This window comes from Podarcis filfolensis (genome assembly GCF_964270895.1).
Source record: "Podarcis filfolensis genome assembly, chromosome: 8".
NCBI lineage: Eukaryota > Metazoa > Chordata > Lepidosauria > Squamata > Lacertidae > Podarcis > Podarcis filfolensis.
Genome location: NC_139611.1, coordinates 40,685,702 through 40,708,805, shown reverse-complemented (window position 1 = coordinate 40,708,805; position 23,104 = coordinate 40,685,702). Strand labels below are relative to the sequence as shown.

At 48.9% G+C, this 23,104-nt stretch overlaps 1 protein-coding gene and 1 long non-coding RNA gene across 8 annotated transcripts in view; one reads left to right on the top strand and one right to left on the bottom strand.

The window, feature by feature from the left end:
* Positions 1 to 23,104, bottom strand: part of CBFA2T3 (CBFA2/RUNX1 partner transcriptional co-repressor 3) — a 75,417-nt gene that overhangs the window by 33,301 nt on the left and 19,012 nt on the right. For all 7 annotated transcript variants that reach the window (XM_083626278.1, XM_083626271.1, XM_083626274.1 and 4 more), the window contains exon 2: positions 4,045 to 4,191. In XM_083626278.1, the coding sequence (XP_083482404.1) occupies positions 4,045 to 4,165 (121 nt within the window). In that variant the 5' untranslated portion in view covers positions 4,166 to 4,191. The remainder of the gene's footprint in view (positions 1 to 4,044; positions 4,192 to 23,104) is intronic.
* Positions 11,418 to 21,897, top strand: LOC310768392. Its single transcript, XR_014551304.1, has 3 exons — positions 11,418 to 11,473; positions 16,667 to 16,760; positions 21,564 to 21,897. It is a non-coding gene; the product is annotated as an uncharacterized lncRNA (long non-coding RNA).

Genomic DNA, 23,104 nt, shown 5'->3' with positions numbered 1-23,104 from the left:
GAGCTGGAATAACAGGTCCGAGGTTCCCATGCCCTATGGTGTAATGGTAACTCTGTAAACAAGTCTTCCTTTATGTAACTGAAACAACCATATATGGCTCCCCTTTTTGTCCCTGCCTCTCCTTCCTACAAATTCACCAGTGTCAAATGCTCCTTGGGCAGGGACCTGCCTCCTTGTACACTGATTTCTCCATCCCTGGCTTACACAACATCTTTAGTGAGCTTATAAGGGCTGGAAAGATAACTCTGGCATCTAGCTTTTCTTGGGAAGATTCCCATAATAAAAAGGATCTGGGGAGAGAGGAACCAAGCAGTTCATAGACTCCAAGTCCTCCTTTGCACATCCGTGTGCTCTCAGCAGCCACCATCTGGCTGGGAAATCCGCTCCTGGCATCTTGCTCCTTGGCTGTGGGATCCTGGGATGGGCCAAGTCTCTGCCATAGATTCTCGGGTGGCAAACCACCAGGCTAGGTGGTTATTAAAGCCGCCCAGTTTAGGCTGAACATCTTAGCAGAGCTCTTAGTAAGGGCACAACACCAGCTGTTTGCTAATATCCACTCGAATTAAGTGCAAAAGTCACAGCTTCCAATCCTTCTCTCTTCCCTAACCTCTAAGCGCTTTAAATGCATACACAGCATCACTGTGGGGTGGTGGCGGGACGGGGACTGGGGGGGGGGGAGAGGAAAGGCTAGTCCTCCCAGGCTAGTCCTCCCAGGGTCAGCTATTGCAAGAAGGGTTGTTGTTTTTGAGAGGGGGGAGGGGAGAGCAGCAGCAGACCCTTTTCAGAAAACACAGCAGACTGGCTCAAAAGCGCCTTTGCATCTGCTACCGAGAGCGATTAAAAGCAAACCCCATCAGATCACAGACGAGCAGAATCCGATTTCTAATTAGAGAACATCTGGCTCCAAAAAAAAAAAAAAAAAGCAAAGGCTGGAGCTGACTTGGAACTGCCACTCGGAATCGGGGAGGCAGGGAACACAGAGAGAGACTACCCCCCCCGCAAGGTGCAATACAAAAAAAGGCATTTCTTTTCAGAAGGGAGGAGACTTTGCAGCTCAGTGTGGAAGGTGAGGGGGGTGGGCATGTGTTGCTCTTTCTGCTTGTGAGCAAGAAGAAGTTAATTTTGACCCGGGCTGCGTGGCTTCCTTGCAGCTGAAGGGCAAAGGAATCTGGGGGAGCAGGCTATTATAGTCACAACTATTTCAGGGCTTTCGGCATCGATGTGCTGCGCCTGCGGATATAGCCGCCCATCTGCCATTGGATCTTTTATCTGTGGATGGAGGAAAGGCTCCCATCTGTGAAGGGAGTGGGGGGCGCAGACTCCCTTCCTGCTGCTTAGGCTGCACTTGTGGCACTCTGAGCTTTTCGCGGCCCAATGCAAACTGTGCATTATGCACTGGCGGGCAACTGGACGGGGCGATTCTCTGCCTTGCAAATGGGGGTGACCCTCAGGCAAGAGAAATGCATTTTTGCTGCCCAAGCCAAAGGAGAAGATGGTGTCTCTCTCACACACACAAACACACACACACACCTGCACATACACAGGCTGCCTGGGCTGGCCACTGAATCCTCCTTCAGCCCTGGCTATTTGAAGGCAGCAAACTAGCTTATGGGGTGAGACAGCTGTGGAATCACAAGAGGTGAGCCCCCTCAGGTGCCCCAACCTCTCCTGCTGCCAGAGAACTGAGGAGAACTGAGAAGTGAGGAGACATGGTTGTGACTTCCGGGTTCTGACGAGATCTAGCAGAACTCCCTCAAAATCTTGCAAGAACCCAGAAGCCGCAGTTGCATGACCCTGGTAAGCAAGGATTTAGCAAGCGCAGTGTGTGTGTGTGGGGGGGGAATAGTGGGCAGCAGTGTGGGTGGCACTTTCTTGTTTCACCTCAGGAGCCGTGTTCAAAACTCCCATTGTTCTAGGTGTATTTTGCAACAGGGAATTTCATTAGTGTGAGCAGTTTATGAGCCTAAGTTCGTACTGCACCTAAGATTTCAGATTAAAACTGCAGAGTGGAAGGAAAGGAGGAGTTTTTTCTGCCCCCCCCCCACTTCCAGCTACTCTCTGAAGACTGGAGAAGAGACCCTCTTAAGAATATTAGGGGGGTGGGCAGGGAAAGACTAGACCCTGAACATAATATTTTAGCTGCAGTTCATTCATTTTCAGCTTTGTATTCTTGTTATAAAAAAGAGCACCTAGTCATTCCGTTGTTGCGCCGATAACCTAGGTTTAAGGCACCATTTAGCTCCTAGCTTTCATATCTTGGTTTCTAACACTGCTCAGGAGGCAAACCAGAATGGGTCATTCCTGGGTGCAGGTTAGGTGACACAGTTCTGTCCTCTTATCAGAAGGATATGGCCTCGGAGGCTGCTACTGCTGCCTCACCAGCACCTGCTGCCTGAGTTAGTTACCCTGCCTAATGGTAGGGCAGGCCTTTGATGAGTGGTGGAAATCCCATAGGGAGGTTTAGCATGGCTACAGCTAAGCCACGCAATGCTCAACTTTACTGCTCTGCAGCCTTGTTTAAACAGGGTTTGGAATCTAGTTTCAACACCGGGGCTCTGGTGAAACAATCTTTCCTCTGAGCATGTGCAGAGTAGTTTGCTCTGCTTGCAGAATATCCACACAGTGAAACATAGAAAGCTGCCTTATACTGAATCAGACCATTGGTATGTTCAGCTCAGCATTGTCTACACTGCCAGGGAGGGGCCCTGCAGGGTTTCAGGCAGGGACTCGTTCCCAGTCCTACCTGGAGATGCTAGTGGAGATTGCACCTGGGACCTTCTACATGCAAAGCAGATGCTCTCCCACTAAGATCTGCATTACCTTACATTGGAGCTCAGAGGTCTGGATTCTAGCAAGACCTGGGCCCCTGGCACCCATCCTTTTTGAAAATAATCCTGAGTGCTGCCGTTGCCTTTGCTGTCTGCTTGGGGTTCAACTGCCCTCTCCCTTTTTGCTTCCTTATGCACCTTCTGGCTGCGAATCGCAGCATTGCTCATGAACAGCAGGAGCGGAGACGGCTGGCATCCGCATCAACGGGGAAGGGGGAGGGCTGCTTTCCTGGCACTCCAAATGTGGTGCCATCTGGCACTGCCATTCGCTTGAAAGGCGATGCATCAAGAGGCGAGAAGCGGCGAGGGTGGAGGTGGACAGCATCCAAGCCCACCCACCCGCCCCGGCATCCGAAGCAGCTCCGGGTCCTGATGACAACCGGAACCTCCACGCCAGAGGAAAAGAGCTTGCGGATAAAGCGGGGAAATGGGTCTGGCTAGATTCCGTTTCTGCAAAGTCCTCTAAAGTGCAAAGTCCTCTGCTTGGGTCAGGTTTTTGTTTTTTTGTTTTGCCTCTCGGAAAGGCTAATGAACAGCCACAGCTCACAGTTCCTGCTGTACAGGTCATTGCAGAGTGGGAATAGCATGTGTGCGGGAGGGAGCGTATGCAAGTTTTTCAGTCTGCTTCAGTTCTGGAAGCAAACAGGCCACAAGGGTAGAGCGCAGGCAGATAAGTCAGCGATGGGGAAGGTCAAGCCTCACTTAACAGAGTTGTGCGACTGCGGCTTCCAGGTTCCACCAAGACCTTGCAAGAGCCCCATAATGTTGCGTGGAGGCCTTTGGAGACCCTGGTAAGTGAGGCACTCTGCCTTATATACTGTGGTCTCAGGACAATTGTGCCAGACCTCTGAAGGCCTCTAACAGGGCTCTTGCGGGATCTCACTAGAAGCTGGAAGCCACTGCTTCTCCTTGCTTCTCTAGCTGTGGTGCATACCTGCCAAGGCGCCCCTTGGATTCTGCCACCTGAGGCAGCTGCCCCCTGGTTCTCGTGCGGATAAAATGAGGAAGAGAACTATGTACATCACCATGAGCAACTTGGAGGAACGACAGGGTGTAAACATAAAATAATAATAATAATAATAATAATAATAATAATAATAATAATAATCAAAGGAGAGACCTTTGATTCCCCACCTCCACCCCCTGGCCATCGTTTCTGTTTCCTTTGCCATTTTTGATGCCCATCACTGGGCATGGTGTTGACTTGACTACTCACTAGGGTTTGGTGTGAAGGTGGGGTGTCGCGTTGCTCCCTGCGTGACGGCTGGTGACGGCGGTGGCATGTTGGGGGGCGTGGATCGGGACTGCGTCTTCACGTCGGCCGGTGAGTCAGGCATCGTTGCTGCCTTGATCTCCGTACTACCTGCAGAACAGAGAGAGGGAGGGGAGGAGGTACAGGTGCGGAGAGTCAGAGGCAAAGATACTGCCCAGGAAACAAGAAAGGGAATATTTAGGATGGAAGCCCCCAGGGAAGACACGATTCATACTGATGCCCGCTTCAGGCACACCAGGGATGGGGAAGCATTTTCAGTCTGAGGACCACATTCCCCCCTGAGCAGCAAGCAAACATGCTCCTAGACAAACAGCTCAGAGCCAAGGGAAATTTCCCAGCGCCAGCTGAGAAATAAAAATGCAAACTGTGGTGGGGGTATGTGCAATGCAGTATCCCTGATGAGGGCACAGCTGGCTGGCTGGCTTGCTGGCAGGCACCCTGAACAGGAGCGCACTGCAATGTTTTGTTGCAGATCCCATGTAGCAACATCAAAAGCAATGTATATAATGTATATATAGAGCCCTTCTCAAGTAGATCAAAGCCTCATCTAGTCCAGCATCCTACATCCCACTGTGGCGGACCAGGTGATCCTCTCCTCCTGAGAAGCTCACACAAGGAAGCCCCAAAGGCAATGGCCATCCCTTGGTGGTAGCCCCTGCCCCAATTCGGTGTCATGCAGCCTCTGAACTGCTCAGAGGTTCCAGAAAGCCATCCTGTTTTTGTGGGGTGATGAATGTGAGTTGTGGAAGTGTTATCAGGATGGGAGGGATGAGGTGGGCTGGGAGACGAGAGGTAAATGGCAGAGGAGCAGCCAGCCCACAAGAGCAGCTGCCGGGCCGTAAGGAAAGGCACCTGCCTCTGACTTTGGAGGCCGCCAAGTTCATTTCTCTCTCTCCTAAAGTAAAGAGGATGCAGTTGAGTTTGATGGCTCAGCGCAAGTGCGAGGGCAGCTGTGGCGCTCCGTCACTGAGCCTCGCGCCGGCAGGGCCCTGCCAAGACCCAGATGAGGACCAAAGAAGGAAAGCCTCCCCTTCGCCGCCCTGGCTTGGGGTCAGCCAGCATCTCCTCGAGGTGACACTGCCTCCATGAGACCAGCACAGAGCTTCTCTGCAGACAGTTGCGCGGCTGATAAAAACTCTAATCTGTGGCGCATTCCAAATGCACTGCAACTGTTGCACGATTAATTGAACACACACACACAATGTGCACAGTCCAGGCTAAATAAAGCTGTGATCTTAGCCAAAGGAAGATATCACTGGGGTTCGCAGAGAAGGCAACCTAAGCTGAACATAAGTGATCATACATGATCGTATGGCAGGCTCTCTGTTATGGATACAGGTGGCATGGAAACCCTTCACATGGAGGAGAAGTCTGGCTTCAATGGGCATTCATGAAGGCTTGACTCCATGCAAGGTATAGCTTTCTCTTAAGAACCTGGGAACACAGAAGCTGCCTTATACCAAGCCCAGACCACTGGTCTATCTAGCTCAGTATTGTCTACACTGACTGGTAGAGACTCTCTAAGGTTTCAGGCTGGGATATACCTAGTCCTACGTGGAGATGCTGGGGATGGGGCCTCGGATTTTCTGTAGATAATCTGCAACTGAGCTCTCAGTGTCCCCAGCTGTCCTCCCCCATCATAATTCCAGGGTTCCTGAACACAACCTCCCCATCTTGCAACATTTGGTTTTTAAAATTTAAAATATTGGGTTGTATGCAATGTTAGTCCTATGCAGAGTAGACCCCATTTCCAAGTAATGGCCTATCAGTGGTCTATTCATTTCAGGGGGCCTACTTTGAGTAAAACTTAGTTGGCTACACCCCTTTATGTTTAAACAATTTTATTCATCTCTCTCTCTCTCTCTCTCTCTCTCTCTCTCTCTCTCTCTCTCTCATCTACCTAAGTTTCAATTATGGGACGCTGTGGGTTAAACCACAGAGCCTAGGACTTGCCGATCAGAAGGTCAGCGGTTCGAATCCCCGCAATGGGTTGAGCTCCCATTGTTCGGTCCCAGCTCCTGCCAACCTAGCAGTTCGAAAGCACGTCAAAATGCAAGTAGATAAATAGGTACCACTCCGGCGGGAAGGTAAACAGCGTTTCCGTGCGCTGCTCTGATTCACCAGAAGTGGTTTAGTCATGCTGGCCACATGACCCGGAAGCTGTACGCCAGCTCCCTCGGCCAATAAAGCGAGATGAGCGCCGCAACCCCGGAGTCGGTCACGACTGGACCAAATGGTCAGGGGTCCCTTTACCTTTACCTTTAAGTTTCAGTTGTATAGTTGTGCAAATCACCCTGGGGTTGCTTTGATGAAGGGTGGTTTAGAAACTGTATCAATGAATGAATGAATAAATGAATGATTAACATAAACATGGGATCCATCTCTGAGGTACCCACAAAAATTTATTTTTTTATTTCATAATTATGGCTGTTACAGTTTCTCCTCCCACAATGATGTGGCAGTGAGGGGAAAATTAAGGGTTGGAAGAATTTGACCATCTCAGTTTCCCCCCATTTTTCATTTTTCAAATTCTAAGTTTTCCACATTTCCACATTAGTTTGCCATTAAAATTTTTTTTACCATGAAAATTCATTAGTATATTGATGGGAATTTCTCCTAATATACCTGTTTTCATATGCAATTTTGCCTAATATACACATTTTTGCAAAGTGATCTCCCCTAAAACAATGCATTTCTATTTTCATTGGTATTTACATTTTCATGGACACTTTACCCGAGTATATGCATTTTTGTGCACCATACTTCAACTGGAGAACCGCACTGCAAAATTTAGAGAAGTGTGGCTTTCGAAGGATTGCTATGTTTCAGTTTGCATATTTTTTCACATAGTGCAAATTAAGCAGGTTCGCCTTGAAATGCAAAATGAATCAAATTTCTCTCCCACACATAGGGAAACCCTAGCAACTGATCATCATCTCAACTTGAGAGCCACTATACAATGCTGGACTAGGGCCTGGGAGAGACTAGGGTTCAAACCCCCAGTCAGCTGTGAAACCCACCGGGTGACCTTGGGCCAGTCACTGCCTCTTGGCCTGGCCTACCTTACAGGGTTGTCAAGGGGAGGAATTGAGGAGGGGAAAAACCATGCGGGACACCTTGAGCATCTTGGAGGAAAATGCTGTGATATCAATGCAACAGGTAAATAACTAACAGCTCCCTTCAATGCTTGCCGTTTTAAAAATTCACCATCCGCTCGCCCAGCCAGTTAGAAAGAGCCCCTCTTGCCAGCCACCCTTGGATTGCCTCCCTCTCGCTCCTCCTGCTCATTGATGAGCTCTGTCTTCCTTTGCCAATAAGCAATGCCAAGGGCGGAAGGAGCCAAGAGTCATCCTTTACTTGTCAATGATAGTGATGATGAATAAATTGCCCTGATCTTGACTCTGCGAGGGTGGGAAGAGGGGGTGGGGGACTCCGTCCTGGGTATATCCCTGAATCGATAACTTGCCTTGCACAAAGCCCTTCCCAAAATGCCAAGCTGCTGTCCACAATTCCAGGAGGTGCAAGCAGCTTTCACAGGCATTGGCCACCCCATCTGCAAGAAACCCCCATGCCGGGCCTTCAGTGTGGGTCATTTTCCATATTTGCTGAAAGCTCTCCCCCCTCCCCGCCCCGCATCCAAAGAGTTACACGTTGTGGAAAGAACTCTGGAAAGGAGCCAGGGAGAGAACCACCTCAACCCCAGCAGGGCCGCCTTCCTTCTCAACGCCATTCCCAGCATGCAGCTGAGTTCGGGCCAACAAACACGAGCTTTGCCGGCTATAAATCAGCTCCGAAGGCAGCTCCGGCTGAGGCCAAGGAGATGAAGAGGAGACTCCCAGCCTTGCTTGGAGTCCCTTTGGCTCCGAAGCCTTTCCTGGCATTGCAAAGCAGGCCTGTCCTCTCTGCAGCAGCGGCGGGAAGGAGGGGTGTGGAGGTTACATGCCACAAAGTTGTCTTAATCTTTTCCCGCCATGGTTACGCCAGACACAGGGCTTAGGGCAGATCCACACTAGACATTTTAATAATAATAATAATAATAATAATAATAATAATAATAATAATAACAATAACAATAATACCCTGTTCTTCTGGCTGGGTTGCCCAGCCACTCTGGGCAGCTTCCAACACATATAAAAAGCATAAATATAATCAAAACATTAAAAACACATGACTTCTTCCAAAGAATCCTGGGGACGGTATTTTACCTTAACAGAACCACAACTGCCCAAACCCATAACAAACTACAGTTTCCAGGTTCCTTGGGGGGGGGGGGAGTCATGCACTTTAAATGTGTGTCAGGTGTGTTTTAAATTTATGGTTTGGACCTGCCCTTAAAATGTGAGCCAAGTCAACTCAGGGGCTCAGCCCCAGAACCAGTTTGCAATTCCACAGAGTTCAGCCTGCAGAGTTATGCCAAATCACAACACTTCTGAGCAATGTCCAAAACAGGTTCCTTTTATCACAGAAGCCTTGCAGCCCCCTGACCACGCATACTGTGGTGTAGCCAGTGCTATTCTTGCTCAGGGTAGACCCACTAAAGTTAATGGGCATAATTAACGTAGGTTCATCGATTTCAGTGGGTCAGAGGGTTCAATTAGGTTCAATTTCAATTGCTGAGGGTCTTGACAGACCTTTTCATTATTTTCTGTCTGCTGTGGCAATTGTAATGCATTGTGCTGGACGTTGTATGTTTTTACCTGTATTTTTACACACATGCTGTGGACCACCTGGATGTCTTTCACGGACCACAGTTTGGGAACCAACAGACTGAAATAGATCTGGGTCAAGTTTGAAATAGACATGGTAGCCTGAGAACAGTATGCTTTGGTTAATAGGGACAATTGGAATGTGTGTTAGGGTCAAACAGAAAGCAGATCTTTCTGCTTGCAAAGCCCGCCTGCCTTTTTCGGTTGTTATTCTTTTTCCCTAGGCAAAATGCTGGCTGTGTATCCCCCGGCTGCAATTGCTTTGCAGAAGCAGCTGACAGTGGTGGAAATGTGCACCAGACATGTCTGAGCGAAACACACCCAAGGGAACCAAGCCACGAGGTAAGGAATGGCTAGTTTCACACAGGAAAGGTTTGGGGGCAGAAAGATGTTGTGCAGGGACTGTGAGACAACACAAAGGACATATATTATGGTTGCTGCAGAGTTTGGCCAGCATACAGAGAAAACAAGGCGCAACATCATGGGGCTGGGATTTAGGCACCCGTTTCTCTCTCCAATGTATGCAGACTTCTGCAAAGGGAATAGGGGGGAATGGAATTGCTTTGACCTCCCACATATATGTGCTCTGCAGGCAGCATTTCTTAGGCAAGCCAGTCCAATGAGCAGCCCTGGATGGGGCAACCATGGCTCATCAGACATTCAAATCTGGGGAAGTGCTGGAGCTCAGTGACAGAGCGTCCTTGGAATGCAGAAGTTCAACCCCCAGCATCTCCAGGTAGGAAAGGGAATGTCTGCTGCCTGAAACGCTGGAGAGCTGCTGCCAGTCAGTGTAGGCAATCCTGAGCTAGAGGGAGCATTCTGGATCTCACCACAATGTACTTGGAAAAGTTAATTTTCACTGTGAAAGTTTGCTTGAATACAAACCCAAAGTGCTTGAGGCCGGGAGAAGAGCAAAAGGGTCATTCCCATTTAGAGCAGAGGCTCATTGCGTGAAATGCAGGAAGCTATTTGTCTATCTGAGCGGCATGGGGACAAAGGAAGCTGCCTTATGGTAAGCTGCGTAGGAAGACAGGAAGCTGACATCCTAGGACAATGTTACCTGTGCTGGCTGACAGCAGCTTGCCAGGATTTCAGAGAGGAGTCTCTCCCAGTCATAGAATTGTCCTACCTGGAGATGCCCTGGATTGAAGCATGTGCTCTACCACTGAGCTACACCCTTTCCCCTAAAATTAAAGTAGGACTCCAGCCCTACTCATTTAATGGGAACATAGGAAGCTGCCTTATACTGAGCCAGACCATTCATCCATCTGGTTCAGCACTGTTGACACCAATCATCAATGGCTCTTCAGGGTTTCAATCATGGTCCATTCTCATCCCATCCCAAGTGGAGATGCCAGGGACTGAACCCTGGATCTTCTGCATGTGAAGCAGCTGCTTTACCACTGAGCTACAATCCTCTTATGTCGAGTCGGACCATTGGCTCATCTGGCTCAGTCATCTCAGCTCTTACTGACAGCAGCATCTCCATGGTCCAAAGCAAAAGAAGGGTTTCCCCTGGCTGTACCTGCAGTTGCTGTGATTCAACCTGGGATCTTCTGCAAGCAAAGCAGGTGCTCTCCCACTGAACGGGGACCATTCCGCAAAACACAATAAATGTGCGTGTTTTAAAAAATGTCTCCTGCTGAGCTATGTCCCCTTCCTGACTCTGTGCAGACCCAGATAAACTGTTGAATTTCTAACCCACCTGAGAGTGTAAGAGATGCAAACTTTTTTTTTTTTTGGCCATGGCCTGATGATTATTGGCTTGTGATAACACAGAAACGGGGCTTTGTCACTGGTGGTGTGTGTGATGTGGAATGCTCTCCCTGTTTGCTAAGATACCGGAGGTCCCATCCGTACTGTCATTCTGCTGCTCCCTGAAGACACACCTGGTTAGATAAGAATTTCCTAGCTTGAGTCTCCTGCTTTGCTTGTTGTTTTAACTGTTATGCTGTTTTGAAAGCCTTGTTTATTTTATACTTTAAAGATGGATGTTTTAACGTCATTGCTTTTGTATGTATTTTAATTAGATGTATTTTCGATAATTGGTTTTATTCTTACTATTTTTGTGTGTGTGAACTGCCTTGGTATTTCCCCCCTCTGAAATGTAAGCTGGTATATAAATTCCTTTAATGGCAACAACTTGCAAGACATTGGACTTTCAGCCTGGGAAACCTTCCACCTTGATCCCAGACCTTTGGGAGAGCCACTGCACTCTGCACATGCTTGTATGTCTCAGGGCTAAACACTGCCATTTAAAATATTCCAGGGCTCAGCCTTAGCACCAAGCCTTGGCAGAGTACAAAGTCCTTCTGGGGCCCAGATCCTGTTTGTTTCCAGGCTGGTCTGCTCCTATAAATGTTCCACTCCTCTCTGCTATCCCGTGCTGTTTTTGGAAGTGTTGAGGGGTGAGAAGCATCATGTGAAATACTGTGCATCGCTCTGACTGATGACAGCATTCCTGCGACTATCGATGCCTGAGAATGGAGCCTGGCACGGTGCGGGGCCGCTGACCCCCCCCGCCATGCTTCCTGCTTTATTTATAAATACTGTCCTGAGTGACAGCGCAGAGCCAAACAGCAGCTGAGAGCCTCACACAGCAGATGGGAGCCCACAGAAGCCCTGGCATGTCCAGAGTCCTGTCATCCTTGTGAGACAGCAAAGAGGTAGTGGATCTGGGACACGGCAAGAAGAGCCAATGCAGCTGGGAAATGGGATGCTGCAGTCTGCATCCAAAAGGATGCAAGATTGGAGACTGGCTGGCTTAATGGTCAGGGCCTGAACTGGAGCACAGCATGTTTTTTATAAAAGTATTTATGTACTGCCCTCTTATGTAAGAACATAAGAAGAGCCCATTGGATCAGACCTATGGCTTATGTAGTCCAGCATCCTGTTCTTACAAAGGCCAACCAGATGCCTCTGGGAAACCTGCAAGCAGGACCCAAGCACAAGAGCACTCTCCCCTTCTGTGGTTTCCAGCAACTACTATTCAGAAGCATTGCTGCCTCCAACTATGGAGGCAGAGGACAGCCATCATGGCCAATAACCATTGATAGCCCTCTCCTCCATGACTATGTCCAATCCTCTTTTAAAACCCTTCTAGGTTAGTGGCCATCACTGCCTCCCATGGGTGTAGCCAAGAGTGGGCGGGTGGGTGGGGGCATCAAGTAAAACAATAGAAATACTTGACTAACTGACCAATCACATCGGTCCTGCCCCCCCCAGTCCTGGCTACGCCCATGGTGCCTCCCATGGAAGTGAGTTCCATAGTTTGAACTATGTGCTGATGTAAAGACATACTTTCTCTTCCCTAACCTTACAAAAGATCACAGTGCTGCCCAGTAGCGTGAGATTAAACGTCGAACAATCGTTCAAATGACTCAAGAAAATTGTAAACAACAGCACAGGCCTGTCAGCATAAAAAGGTCTTCAGCAGATGTCTCACAGTTTAAAGCAGGGGTGCCTACTGATTCTCCACAGCATGGAACTGGTTGAGGCCAGTTGGGCCTCTGTGACATGGGGGACAGCTAAGAGCATTCTTCCAGATGATCTCATTCAGGGGTCAGCAAACATTTTCAGCAGGGGGCCGGTCCATTGTCCCTCAGACCTTGTGGGGGGCCAGACTATATTTTGAAAAAAATAATAATGAACGAATTCCTATGCCCCACAAATCACCCAGAGATGTATTTTAAATAAAAGCACACATTCTACTCATGTAAAAACACCAGGCAGGCCCCACAAATAACCCAGAGATGCATTTTAAATAAAAGGACACATTCTACTCATATAAAAACATGCAGATTCCTGGACCGTCCGTGGGCCGAATTTAGAAGGCAATTGGGCCGGATCCGGCCCCCGGGTCTTACTTTGCCTACGCATGATCTCATTGATCGGGCTGGAACGTAAGGGCTCAGGTGATCTGTGTGACACCTGCCTGGTCTGCTATGCAGGGTTGTTGTGCAACTTCAGAGTCCCAGCTGCTAGCCCTTCCTAGAGTTCTTTTTCTATTTTGCTTTGACGGGGGCAGCCCTTCAAACAGAGGACTGTCCTCTGCAAAGTAGGGCACACTGGCACCTCCCTCTCCCACCCTCATCTCCTCTGCTGGGGATGCAGAGGGTCACCTTTCAAGCTCTGATCTCCTTCTCCATTCCACTCATTCCAGAGATGCCTCCCTATCAAGAAGCCACTTTGAGCAATTAGCTTCCATACAGAGATAAAAGCTGCCCTTCCTGGACCATTAAGGAATATTAACATTCTTTTGTCTGATCCTAGACTCTGATCAGGCAGTTGCAAACCACAATGGAAAGGCTGATTCACAATATTAATGTAGCAACCTCCAACACTTCTTATATTTATATCTTGCCTTTTGTCCAAGGAGATCCAGACAGTATACATGCTTCTCTCTTTCTCATCCAACCACAGTTTGACCCTCTACAACAACCCTGTGAGGTAGGTTAGGCTGAAGCAGAGAAAGAGAGTAAGGGGCCTGCATCACCCAGGGAGATCCATGGCTGAGTGGGGATTTGAACTTGGTCTCCCCAGTTTTATTCTAACCACTAAGTGACACTGGTCCTCCTGTAAGTCCCTCCGTCCGCTTTTGGAGGTGTGGTACCAGTGATCCAAGGCAGGACTTCTCATTTGTGACATCCCAACTGTGGAGCATCTCCCTGGAAAGGTTCACCAGTCCTTGAGTTTTTCAACATGCAGAAGCATTTCTTAATTTTACTAGGCTGCTTCTCACTAGGTGTTTTAGGTGCCACAGCCCAGCCAAGGTTTGGACTGGTATGTTCTCTGACCGGGGATCATGGTTAAGGTCATTCCTTAACCATAGCCCAAACCAGGGCTACAGATCAGGGTTAAGGAGGAGAGATCTTACCTACAACCCCATGTTTGTACAACGCACCAAGTCAGGCAGTTCTACCCCATACATTTAAAGCACATCCAATACACATTTAAAGCCCATCGCTTCGCACAAAGAATCCTGAGAATTGAAGTTTGTTTGTTTATTTAAAAAATTATATGCTGCTATTCCTTTAAAAAAAAATCACAGTGGTTTACAACAGTTGCACATCAAACCACACAATAAAACAATCTTAAAAGTTAAAATCAGAAATCAGCTAACTATTGTGGAAAAAATGTATTCTTAATTGCTTGCATAAGCCTGATAGAATAGAAAAGGATTCAGCAGGCATTTAAAAGTTGAAACAGAAAGTGCCTGCTGAATCTCTGTTGGCAGAGTATTCCACAATACTGAACTAATGACACTTAAAGGCTCGGTTTCTTGTAGCTGTCAAATGAGCCTCGCCTACTTGACAAATGGCCAGCGACGCTCTTGCAGATGATCTCAGTGATCGACCTGGGATATAAGGGCTTGGGTGCTCCCTGAGGCACCCTGGGCATAAGTTGTTCAGAGCTTCGTAAATTAATACAAGGACCTTGAAAGAGGCTTGGTAGTAGATGGGCAGCCAGTGAAGATGCTGTAGCAACAGAGTCACATGTTGTCAGCCAGATGTCCCACCAGCAATCTGGCCGGCACATTCTGCACCAGAGCTGGAGCTTCCAAACCAGGTCCAAGGGCAGCCCCCCACACAGCGCATTGCAGCAATCCAGCCTCAAGGTTAGCAATGCATGGGCTACAGGCTATCCCTGTCCAGGAACTCAATAGCTGGTGAACCAAACAAAGTCAGTCAAAGGAACTCCTAGCCACAGAGGACACCTTGACCTCAAGTAGCAAAGATGTATTCAGGAGTACCCTCAAGCTATGCACTTGCTCCATCATAAGGAGTGCAACTCCATCCAGAACATGTAACCTGCCTATCTCCCAGACATGGGTACCACCCACTCCAAAAGCTTCTATCTTCCCAGGATTCAAGCACAGTTTATTGGCCCTCATCCAGCCTAGCATGGCACTGAGACACCAATCCAGAGCTTTTGCAGCCTCTCCTGATCCAGATGTTTTGGAGAAGTACAGCTACGTGTTACCCACGTACTGGTGGCACCCCTCACAGAGCTACAAGCCCCAGCACCCTTAACAAACTACAGAACCCAGAATTCTTTAGGGGGAAGTTGAATGTTTTGAACGCACACTGGATGTATTGTAAATGCATGGCCCAACCTCGGCTTAGCTGCCAATCTGTGCCAAACTAAAAAGCTGGGGGCGGAGCAGAGTAGGTGTCAAGTTCCTCTCCAGAAGCCAGCCTATTTGCACCATCAAGGTAAGCCTGAGCTAAGGTGCCACTCTAACCAAAAGACCTTCTGTTTTGAACCCGTGCTCACCTGGGCTTCTCTCCAGAATCTGTGCCAGGGATCAGACCTACAATGTTTGAAGCATTTATTTATTTATTGCTCAAGTTAAAAGAGTAGGTGTTCCTCCACTGAGCTATGACCTCTTTCTCTCAACCCTCAAAGGATGGCATAAGGCAATGAGCTTTGAACTCTTGCTCCCTGATAATCCACCTTCTCTCCAGGTTTGGAGGTTTTGCCTAGCATGACCCATGAGAGCTAGAAGCTTGTTAAGAATCTCACGGTGCTGAGTTCTGTGGCCGTGTGTGTGTGTGTGCTTGCAAAGTGGCATATATACATGCCTGATAACAACGAGCCATTTGTTAAAGCAGCATGTTAAGGATTGTACTGGAGAGGTGCCAGCCTCGTTTGCACCAATGAGAATTTGTGTCATTTCCCTTCGATTTCAGGAACCTCGCCTGCCGTGATGATTTTCTGAGCTTCTTTTTGCTTGCTTGCACACTGGGCCGACTCCTTAGGAGCCCTGGCTTCAGCCATCCAAGTCCAAGCAGTTTATGCACAGTCTGTGCGAGATTAGCAATCGTGATGGGGACTTAATGGTGCGGAGTGGAGATCCTGTGCATGAACTGAAAGGGGGTGCCTGCAGAAACAAAACCCCAAACCTAAAACGCTTTCATATTGAGAAGTTGGGAATGAGTCTCGCTTCTCCTTTGTTTAAAGCAGGAGTTCTAAATGTCACCATGATTCCCCACGATGGCTCAGAGGCTGAAGGAATGAGCTGCCTCTTACTTGGGGTGGGAAAGGAATTGGGGAGTGGGGCTGGGAAGAGGAAGAGAGCCGAATAATTTGTCCCAACTGCGGAGAGCTGTGTGTCTGCCTTCTGACATCTGGTTTCCATTAGCAGCTGCGGAGCTTAGGCAGAGAAGGCAAGGATCTAAAAATGAAAGGATTTCTATTTTTCTCCTCTTCCAGACCGAGGGGGCCGCCCATCCTCACCCTGCACCTCCCAGTGGGAACAGAAGGGCAAATCCCAATCTCTCTCTCCCCCCCACCCCACCTTCCCCCTCCTCATTCATTCCACTGAAATTGAAAGGTTTGCTTCAGTCAAGGGTGGGTTTCATCCATTGCAGCTGGGCTCCTTTCAGCCCCCAGCCAGCAGCTGGAAGCAATACCAGAGGGTGTCCACACGGTGGTTATAATAGAGGACAGATTGTGTTCAAGGCATGGCCAAATCTGACAGTCTAATCTGCTACATCCTTGACTGGGGTCCGGTCAGTCTATTATGCCCCAGGAGGTAGCGATTGTGAGACCAGCATTGTGGGTCAGAGTGTTAGGTGGTGGACCTTTTTCAGCTCAAGGGCCACTCTCCTTTCCAGGCAACCATTTGGAGGCCACATGCCAGAGGTGGGTGGGGCCAGAGGCAAAAGTGGGTTGAGCAGTGCATGCAATTTCCCCCCTTTGTACTTGTGTGTGCTTGTGTCTATACATACTTGTGTTTGTGTCTATACATGCTCACACAGCCCTCTCTATCCTCCATGCAAGGAAGCAAGAGGCATTATCAGGGCGTAAGGACACATTCCAGTCAGGTATTACAATCATCTCCTGTATCATTTCAGCTTGCACCTTGTAGTGGAGCAGCACATGCAGCAGAGTAAGCTGGAAGAACCCTGAGCTGGCGAAGTCAACTGTACTGCTTCAGGCTGAAGGCAGGTAGCAGCAGTTAAAACCAAAACAAAAAAGGCACATAAATTCCCTGCACGTAAAGATCTAGCCCATTGGTGTCAGCCCAGATCACTCCCTGCTGCACTAGCTTTCAGTGTGAAAGGAGAATTATTCACAATATAATAATAATAATAATAATAATAATAATAATAATAATAATAATATCATAGGAAAGCACTCTATACCCACCCTAACACCAGCATCCTGAAATCGTATAGCCCACTCTAACATCTCAGGTTTCCACCTCCTCATTCTGTTGGATTTGCGCAGCCTAGGTGGCTGCATAAATCAACCCACTCTCACTGTAGCCCTGCAAATGGCTTGCTAGAAGCTGCATTGCATTTGATGACTTGACCCTCCCAGTCCTCATGAAACCGAAGCAATGACTTTGGAGTAGCAGTCTTTTCCAGGTTAACGTTAAAGCAGCCATGTGCAGCCCATGGGCATAGCCAAAGGGGGCAGCTGCCCCCCAATCCAGACAAAGCTGAGGTTCTGCCCCCACCCCTAACAAAAGCCTGCCCCCCCTAACAAAAAATCTGGTTACGCGCTTGGTGCAGTCTGAGCACTGTGCTCCAGCCCCATCCTTTGCAGAATATGAGAAGAGCCTAACTGCTGGCCAAAGACCCATCTAAGCCAGCATCTTGTTTCCCAAAGTAGCCAGCCAGTTGCCTATGGGAAGCCTACAAGCAGGACCTGCATGCTGCAGCAACTCTCCCCACTTGTGATTGCCAGAAACTGGTATTGAAAGGCTTACTGCCTCCATCCATGGAGACAGAACATCGCCATCATACCCAGTAGCCATTGGTAGCCTTCTCCTCCATGACTTTGCCTAATCCTCTTCTAAAGCCAACCAGGTTGATGGTCAACCCTGCCTCTTGTGGGAACAAATCCCATGGTTTAACTATGCCCAGGATGCGTGCATGGAGAGATGTCTTAGGCCAGGCTGCTCCAACTTGCTGCCCACCAGATGGCTGGGGCTGCTGGCCGTTTTAGTCCAAAACTTCAAGCAGGCTCCAAGTTAGGGAAGACTGTCTTGGACCCTACTTCTTGGCCACCAGGAGCAAAACGTCCTTGGGGAGGGGGGAAAGTCCTTTCCCTCTTTCTTCCTCCCCTTTCCCCTCTTCTGACCCTGGGGGAGGAAGGGAGGCAGGAGGAAAGGGTTAAACCGGCACTGGCCTGAAATCCCAGCATCGTTTCATGCTCTGCAAATGAAATCCAGATGTGGGGGTAGGGGGGGAGCACTGGGTCCACTGCCTCCTTCCAAATAAAGGCTGTGCATTCCTGCTCTTCAGCTGCCGGTGCCAGCAGGGCCAAGAACAACTCCCCGATATGCTCACCAGGGACGGAGCTGCTCCATCTGGATTGTGTTAGCTCAAGCACTCAGTGCTGGCGGCAAACTGGGGATGAACTGCAGACCACTCCATGTGGGAAAAGATGGGGGAGGGGGGAGGGGGCTCAGCCTGTCTCCCAAACCTTCCTCAGGAGCCCCCTCCTCCCCCCACAGCTGGGGCAGCTGGACCCAGTGCCAGGCTCCTCCAGCAGCCTTTCCTTGTTAAGGAAAACAACGCGGTCTCCTTCCTTGTTTTCCTTTCGTTTCTTTGGAATGACTGGAGTGCATCTCCAAAGCTTGGCAGCTGCTGCCCTTGGCACCTCTGGGCCACCTCGCCTCTATTTTCACCCCCCCATAGGCAGCTGGGGCACATCAGCCCTGCCCACCTGCCCATGGCCCCCGAAGAACAGGGCTGGTGGAAGCTTCCAACAGCTGCACCATGCATTAGAAACACATTGAAAGCCCAGGACTCCCACCCTGGGAACTGTAGATTGTTTAGGGTGCTAGGACTGTGAGGGTAAACTATGGTTCCCAGGATACTCTTTGCGGGGAAGCCACGCAATTTAAGTGTATGGTGTGGATGTGACCAAACTCCAGCATCATAAGTAGCTGCTGCAGAAGAAGCTATATGCCAAGCCAAAGTGTCTGTGCTCTCCTTTCAGGGCCATAGTTCAGTGGCAGAGCAGCTGCCTTGCATGAAGAAGGTTCCAGGTTCAATCCCTGGTATTTCCAGTTAGGGCTGGGAGAGAGCCGCATCTGAAGACCCCAGAGAGCTGTTGTTAGTGAGTGCAGGCAATATTGATGAGGGACCAGTGGTCTGACTAGGTGTATGAGGGATGTGATCAAAGATAAATGATGCTCCATATAACTGGGAGGTTCAGAATACACTGCTTGCAGGCTATAAATTGACTACAGTGAGGGAAAGCAGGGAGGTATGGGGCAACTCTTTGAGGAAGTCCTTTGAGGAAATGGATGCAAGGGGATTCAGAAAAATGGGGACATGCAGTAGACGAGAAGCTGAGACTGTTGGTCCATCAGGCTCAGCACTGCACGGATTCTACTCTGACTGGCAGAAGCTCTCCAGGATTTTAGACAGGGGCATTCCTAGACCTACCTGGAGATGCTGGGAAATGAACTATAAATGAATGGTGCAGGAAGGGGCTGGAAAAAAAGTGGGGAATTAAAGGGAGACAAAGAGACAAGAGACTGGGGACCTGGCATAAAGTGGACACAGAAGCAAAAGCTTCCCTTCTCTTTCTTGCACAGGGCATGAAAAATGTGCCAGGGAATTTCTCTTTCTAACCTGTCCTGGGGAATGGAGAGGAAGATACACTCCTTCCTTCCTTCCTTCCTTCCTTCCTTCCTTTTGGGAATTCAAAACCCACAGAGCTATTAGGAGATGCTCAGCATCCCAGTATCAGCGCAGGGCTTGACAGGAGTGATTCAGTATCTGCTGAAATGGAAAATCACAGTGTTAAAGAACAAAGACGGTGCTTCTTGCCCCCTCTTCGATATTCATTAGGATATGATGCCAAGTCTTCCTGGGACCGATTGAGGACTTAGCACACCTGAGACCAGCCTGCTCTCCCCGCAGCTGGGCTTCCAGCCATCTGGTCTTTGCCGGCAGGCTGCCAAGGCCTCTTTCCAGCAATAGCCAAATGTTTCACTATCACATTTCTTATCTGCTGCGGGCCGTGACTCTGGGAAAACTGAGGTGTGCTGAACCCCTTTGCGGCAGAGGCAGAAGCCATGGACCTGCCCATGGCTAGGAAGTCACAACACACAAACACACATACAAACACCAAAGGTCAGACCTTCCATTCAGAATAGGGTCACTCCAAGGCAAACTGTTAGCTGAGAATTCGTCTTCATTTATTTGCACAAAGTTTGCAGGGAAATTATACAGTGCTGCCTGTTTACCAAGCATTCACTGTGATTTGTCGGCAGGGAGATTATATGACCTTGCATCAAGCAGTTGCCATCCCACACTTTCCAGTACAACCCCCTCTATCACTTTTCCTTATTGCTCAAGTCTGGTTTCCTTGCACAAGAACCACCAATCAACTTTAATTTTGACATCCGAATTTGCCAATATGTGACTGAATCCCATCCAAAAACAGAGCAACAGCCTGGACCAGGAGGGAGGAAGACCTTCTGAACAAGAAAAGCATTTGGGGTGGGCAAGCCCCCACCCTTTTTTGATCCCAAGAACATTATCTAGAGCTTCATGGATAATATATCAGGTCTTTCTGGCCTCTGTGGCATGGATAGTCAAACACTCCATGCAAACAAGTGGGGCCTAGATATCAGTGGTAGAACACCTGTTTACATGCAGGTTCAATCCCCAGCATCTCCAAATACGACTATGCTAGACGGCTGACAGAAATTCTAGAGCACTCCTGCTAGTCAGTATGGGCAAGACTGAGCGAGATGGATTAATGGTCTGGCTCCGTAAAAGGTGGCTTCCTATGTGCCAAGGAAAAAGAAACTAAATATTTGGTTCACCAGCTCAAATCAACATTCCTCTGGATACAAGAGGAAGGACTAAATCAGGGGTCGGCAACGTAAGGCCCATAGGCCACAAGCGACCCATGGGGGGCCCATGGACCCCCACCACCTGCTCGGGGAACCCTGCTGCCCGCTCGGTCGCGGGGACCACCTTCCGCGACGCTGGCTCGCTTCCTATTGGCTGCAGAAAGCTCCTGCAGCCAATGGGAAGCTGCGCACTCCTCCTCCACACCGGAAATAGCATTTGTGTGTGCGTGCATGTGTGCATGAACTGGCCCAAGCCACAAAAACTTTGCTGACCCCTGGACTAAATGGTCCCTCAGCATGGTGCTTCTTATGGTCTTCATATTGTGACACTTAAGCTGCAATTCTGTCTTGGGAGGAAGCCCCTCAGTTGGGGCTTATTTTTGAATAGGAATGTAAAGTGTAGGACTGTCAGCCTCCAATGCCTACATCTTGCTATCTGCCTTCTCTGGCCTCTGAAAACCAAAGGAGACTCGACCAACCCCCCCTCTATTTCTTGCTGTTATTCTGGTCACTATCCCCAGCTTTCACCTTTACAAACCTTGACCATTACATGCAATGATGCATCCAGAGTGGCTGTATGTCCTACTCTGCGGAAGACAGTCCTCTATCTGAAGGACTGTTCAGCCCAAGTCCAGTTTAAACCTGAAGAAGCATGGAAAAGGAAGAGCAGGGAGCTGCCTCCACAACTATGAGTGCCTAGACAGCTGACTGAGGAGGCAGGCAGCTCACCTGTCACCACCTAGCTTTTCCATTTAAAGGTTATTAATTGCTTCTAAATCTGCCTTTACGCACATAGATCAGCATATGCAATTTTTAATGCAAATATGCATGAATGTTTGGGCTCTTTTTGCACATGTGGACGCCTGACCAGCAGTCCTGTAAGCAAAGCTAATTTTTAAAGCAGCCTCTCTCTTTTTTTAAGGGAGGGAGGAAGTGGCGGCTGATCTGGGGACCAGTGGAAAAGATCCAGGGTCCAGCCCTGCTCTGTCACCCTGTAACAACATCCCTGTAGCTGGCATGCAATTAAGAAAGGGGAGGAACACATCTTTGGAACCGAGCCTCAGTCCTTGGCACCATCCACAACCCCCAGGTGTTCTCCATCAGTTTGGCCTCAGGCCTGATGAAAAGGAGCTGGGAGAGATGGCTCAGATCCTGCTGCATGTGGAAGGAAAAACACCCTGTTTTACAAGCCTTCGTTCACTATTGTTTATATAAACAGGTAAATTGTTTCGTATCTCAATTAAAAACATCTGCCACATAAATGAATACCAATTAACTCATCCTGTTTTTAATTACTCTGTTAATTACACACAGGCAGCAGCAAGGATGGCATGGGAATAAGGGGAAGCATGCAAGCGAGAGAAGTCTCTCTCTCTCCCCCCCCCCCACCCGCCGCTGCCATACGCACACCAATTGACTGTTGGCTCAGATCTGAAATATGCCCAGCTAATGATGGATTAAGGTGGTGATGGCTTGCAGCCATTAGGAAAGGATTGGAAGGCACTGCTCGGCTCTGCAGATGAGCTCAGGATAAGCGAACAAGTATTTTTCCTCCTCTTCCCCTCTTGTCCGTGCCCTCCCTACATCTCCAGAATATGCATGTTTCACCTTCCCTCTACCACTCTCCCTACCCGCCTTTGGGGATGAGCTGCCTGTTTCCAACAAGCTGCAGACGGCTTAAAATCACCTTTTGACTCCCTGGATTACATGGGACTTACACTGCGATATTTGCCAAAGCCTCTCCCCTCGGAAGGGGAACTTCTTGAGCACAAGCCACAGCGCAATGGACGGGAGCTGCACATGAGCATGTTCGGTGCGCAAGAGTGGGGGTGTTATCCAGATGTTCAGTTTTAAGTCTCCAAAACAGCTGAGTTCACTGGATAGCCTATGCGTTCTACCCAGACACTATCTCTGTGGCTCTTCTGTGGTCAGGCGTTTTATCAACTCCCCCCTCCCCCGCCCCACTTTCCATCACAGGGGAACTGACAAAGCGCCCTCCAGATGTTATTGGAATCCAACTCCTGTCAACCCCAGCCAGCACGACCGATTATCAGGTAATGATGGGAGCTGTAGTCCAATAACATCTGGAAAGCATCTATCCCAAACATTGTAGTTGCACAGGCCTGGCCTAAAGGCAGCACCTTCAGGCTGCTATTGCATTTGTGGAGCAGAGGTTTGCAGCACAAGTGCCATCGTTTCAATTTTGTTTTACTTTTAGTGGCATGTGTGTTTTGTGTGCTATTTACTGGCACACTTATTGAAACCAGGGTTCTGATGGGCTGGCTACAGTGTGTAAGGATAGCCTTGTAAGGGCACCTTCCACATAGCAAGTGAAGACATCAAGGAGGTGTCCTTGGTGGCCCAGCCTTCTGTTTTTCCCAGAATGATGGCAAGACTTTTCTGTTAAGAGATTATTAGGGGATTCCTTGCAAGGATAGCTAGTTTTTCAATAGAAAAAAACAAAGCG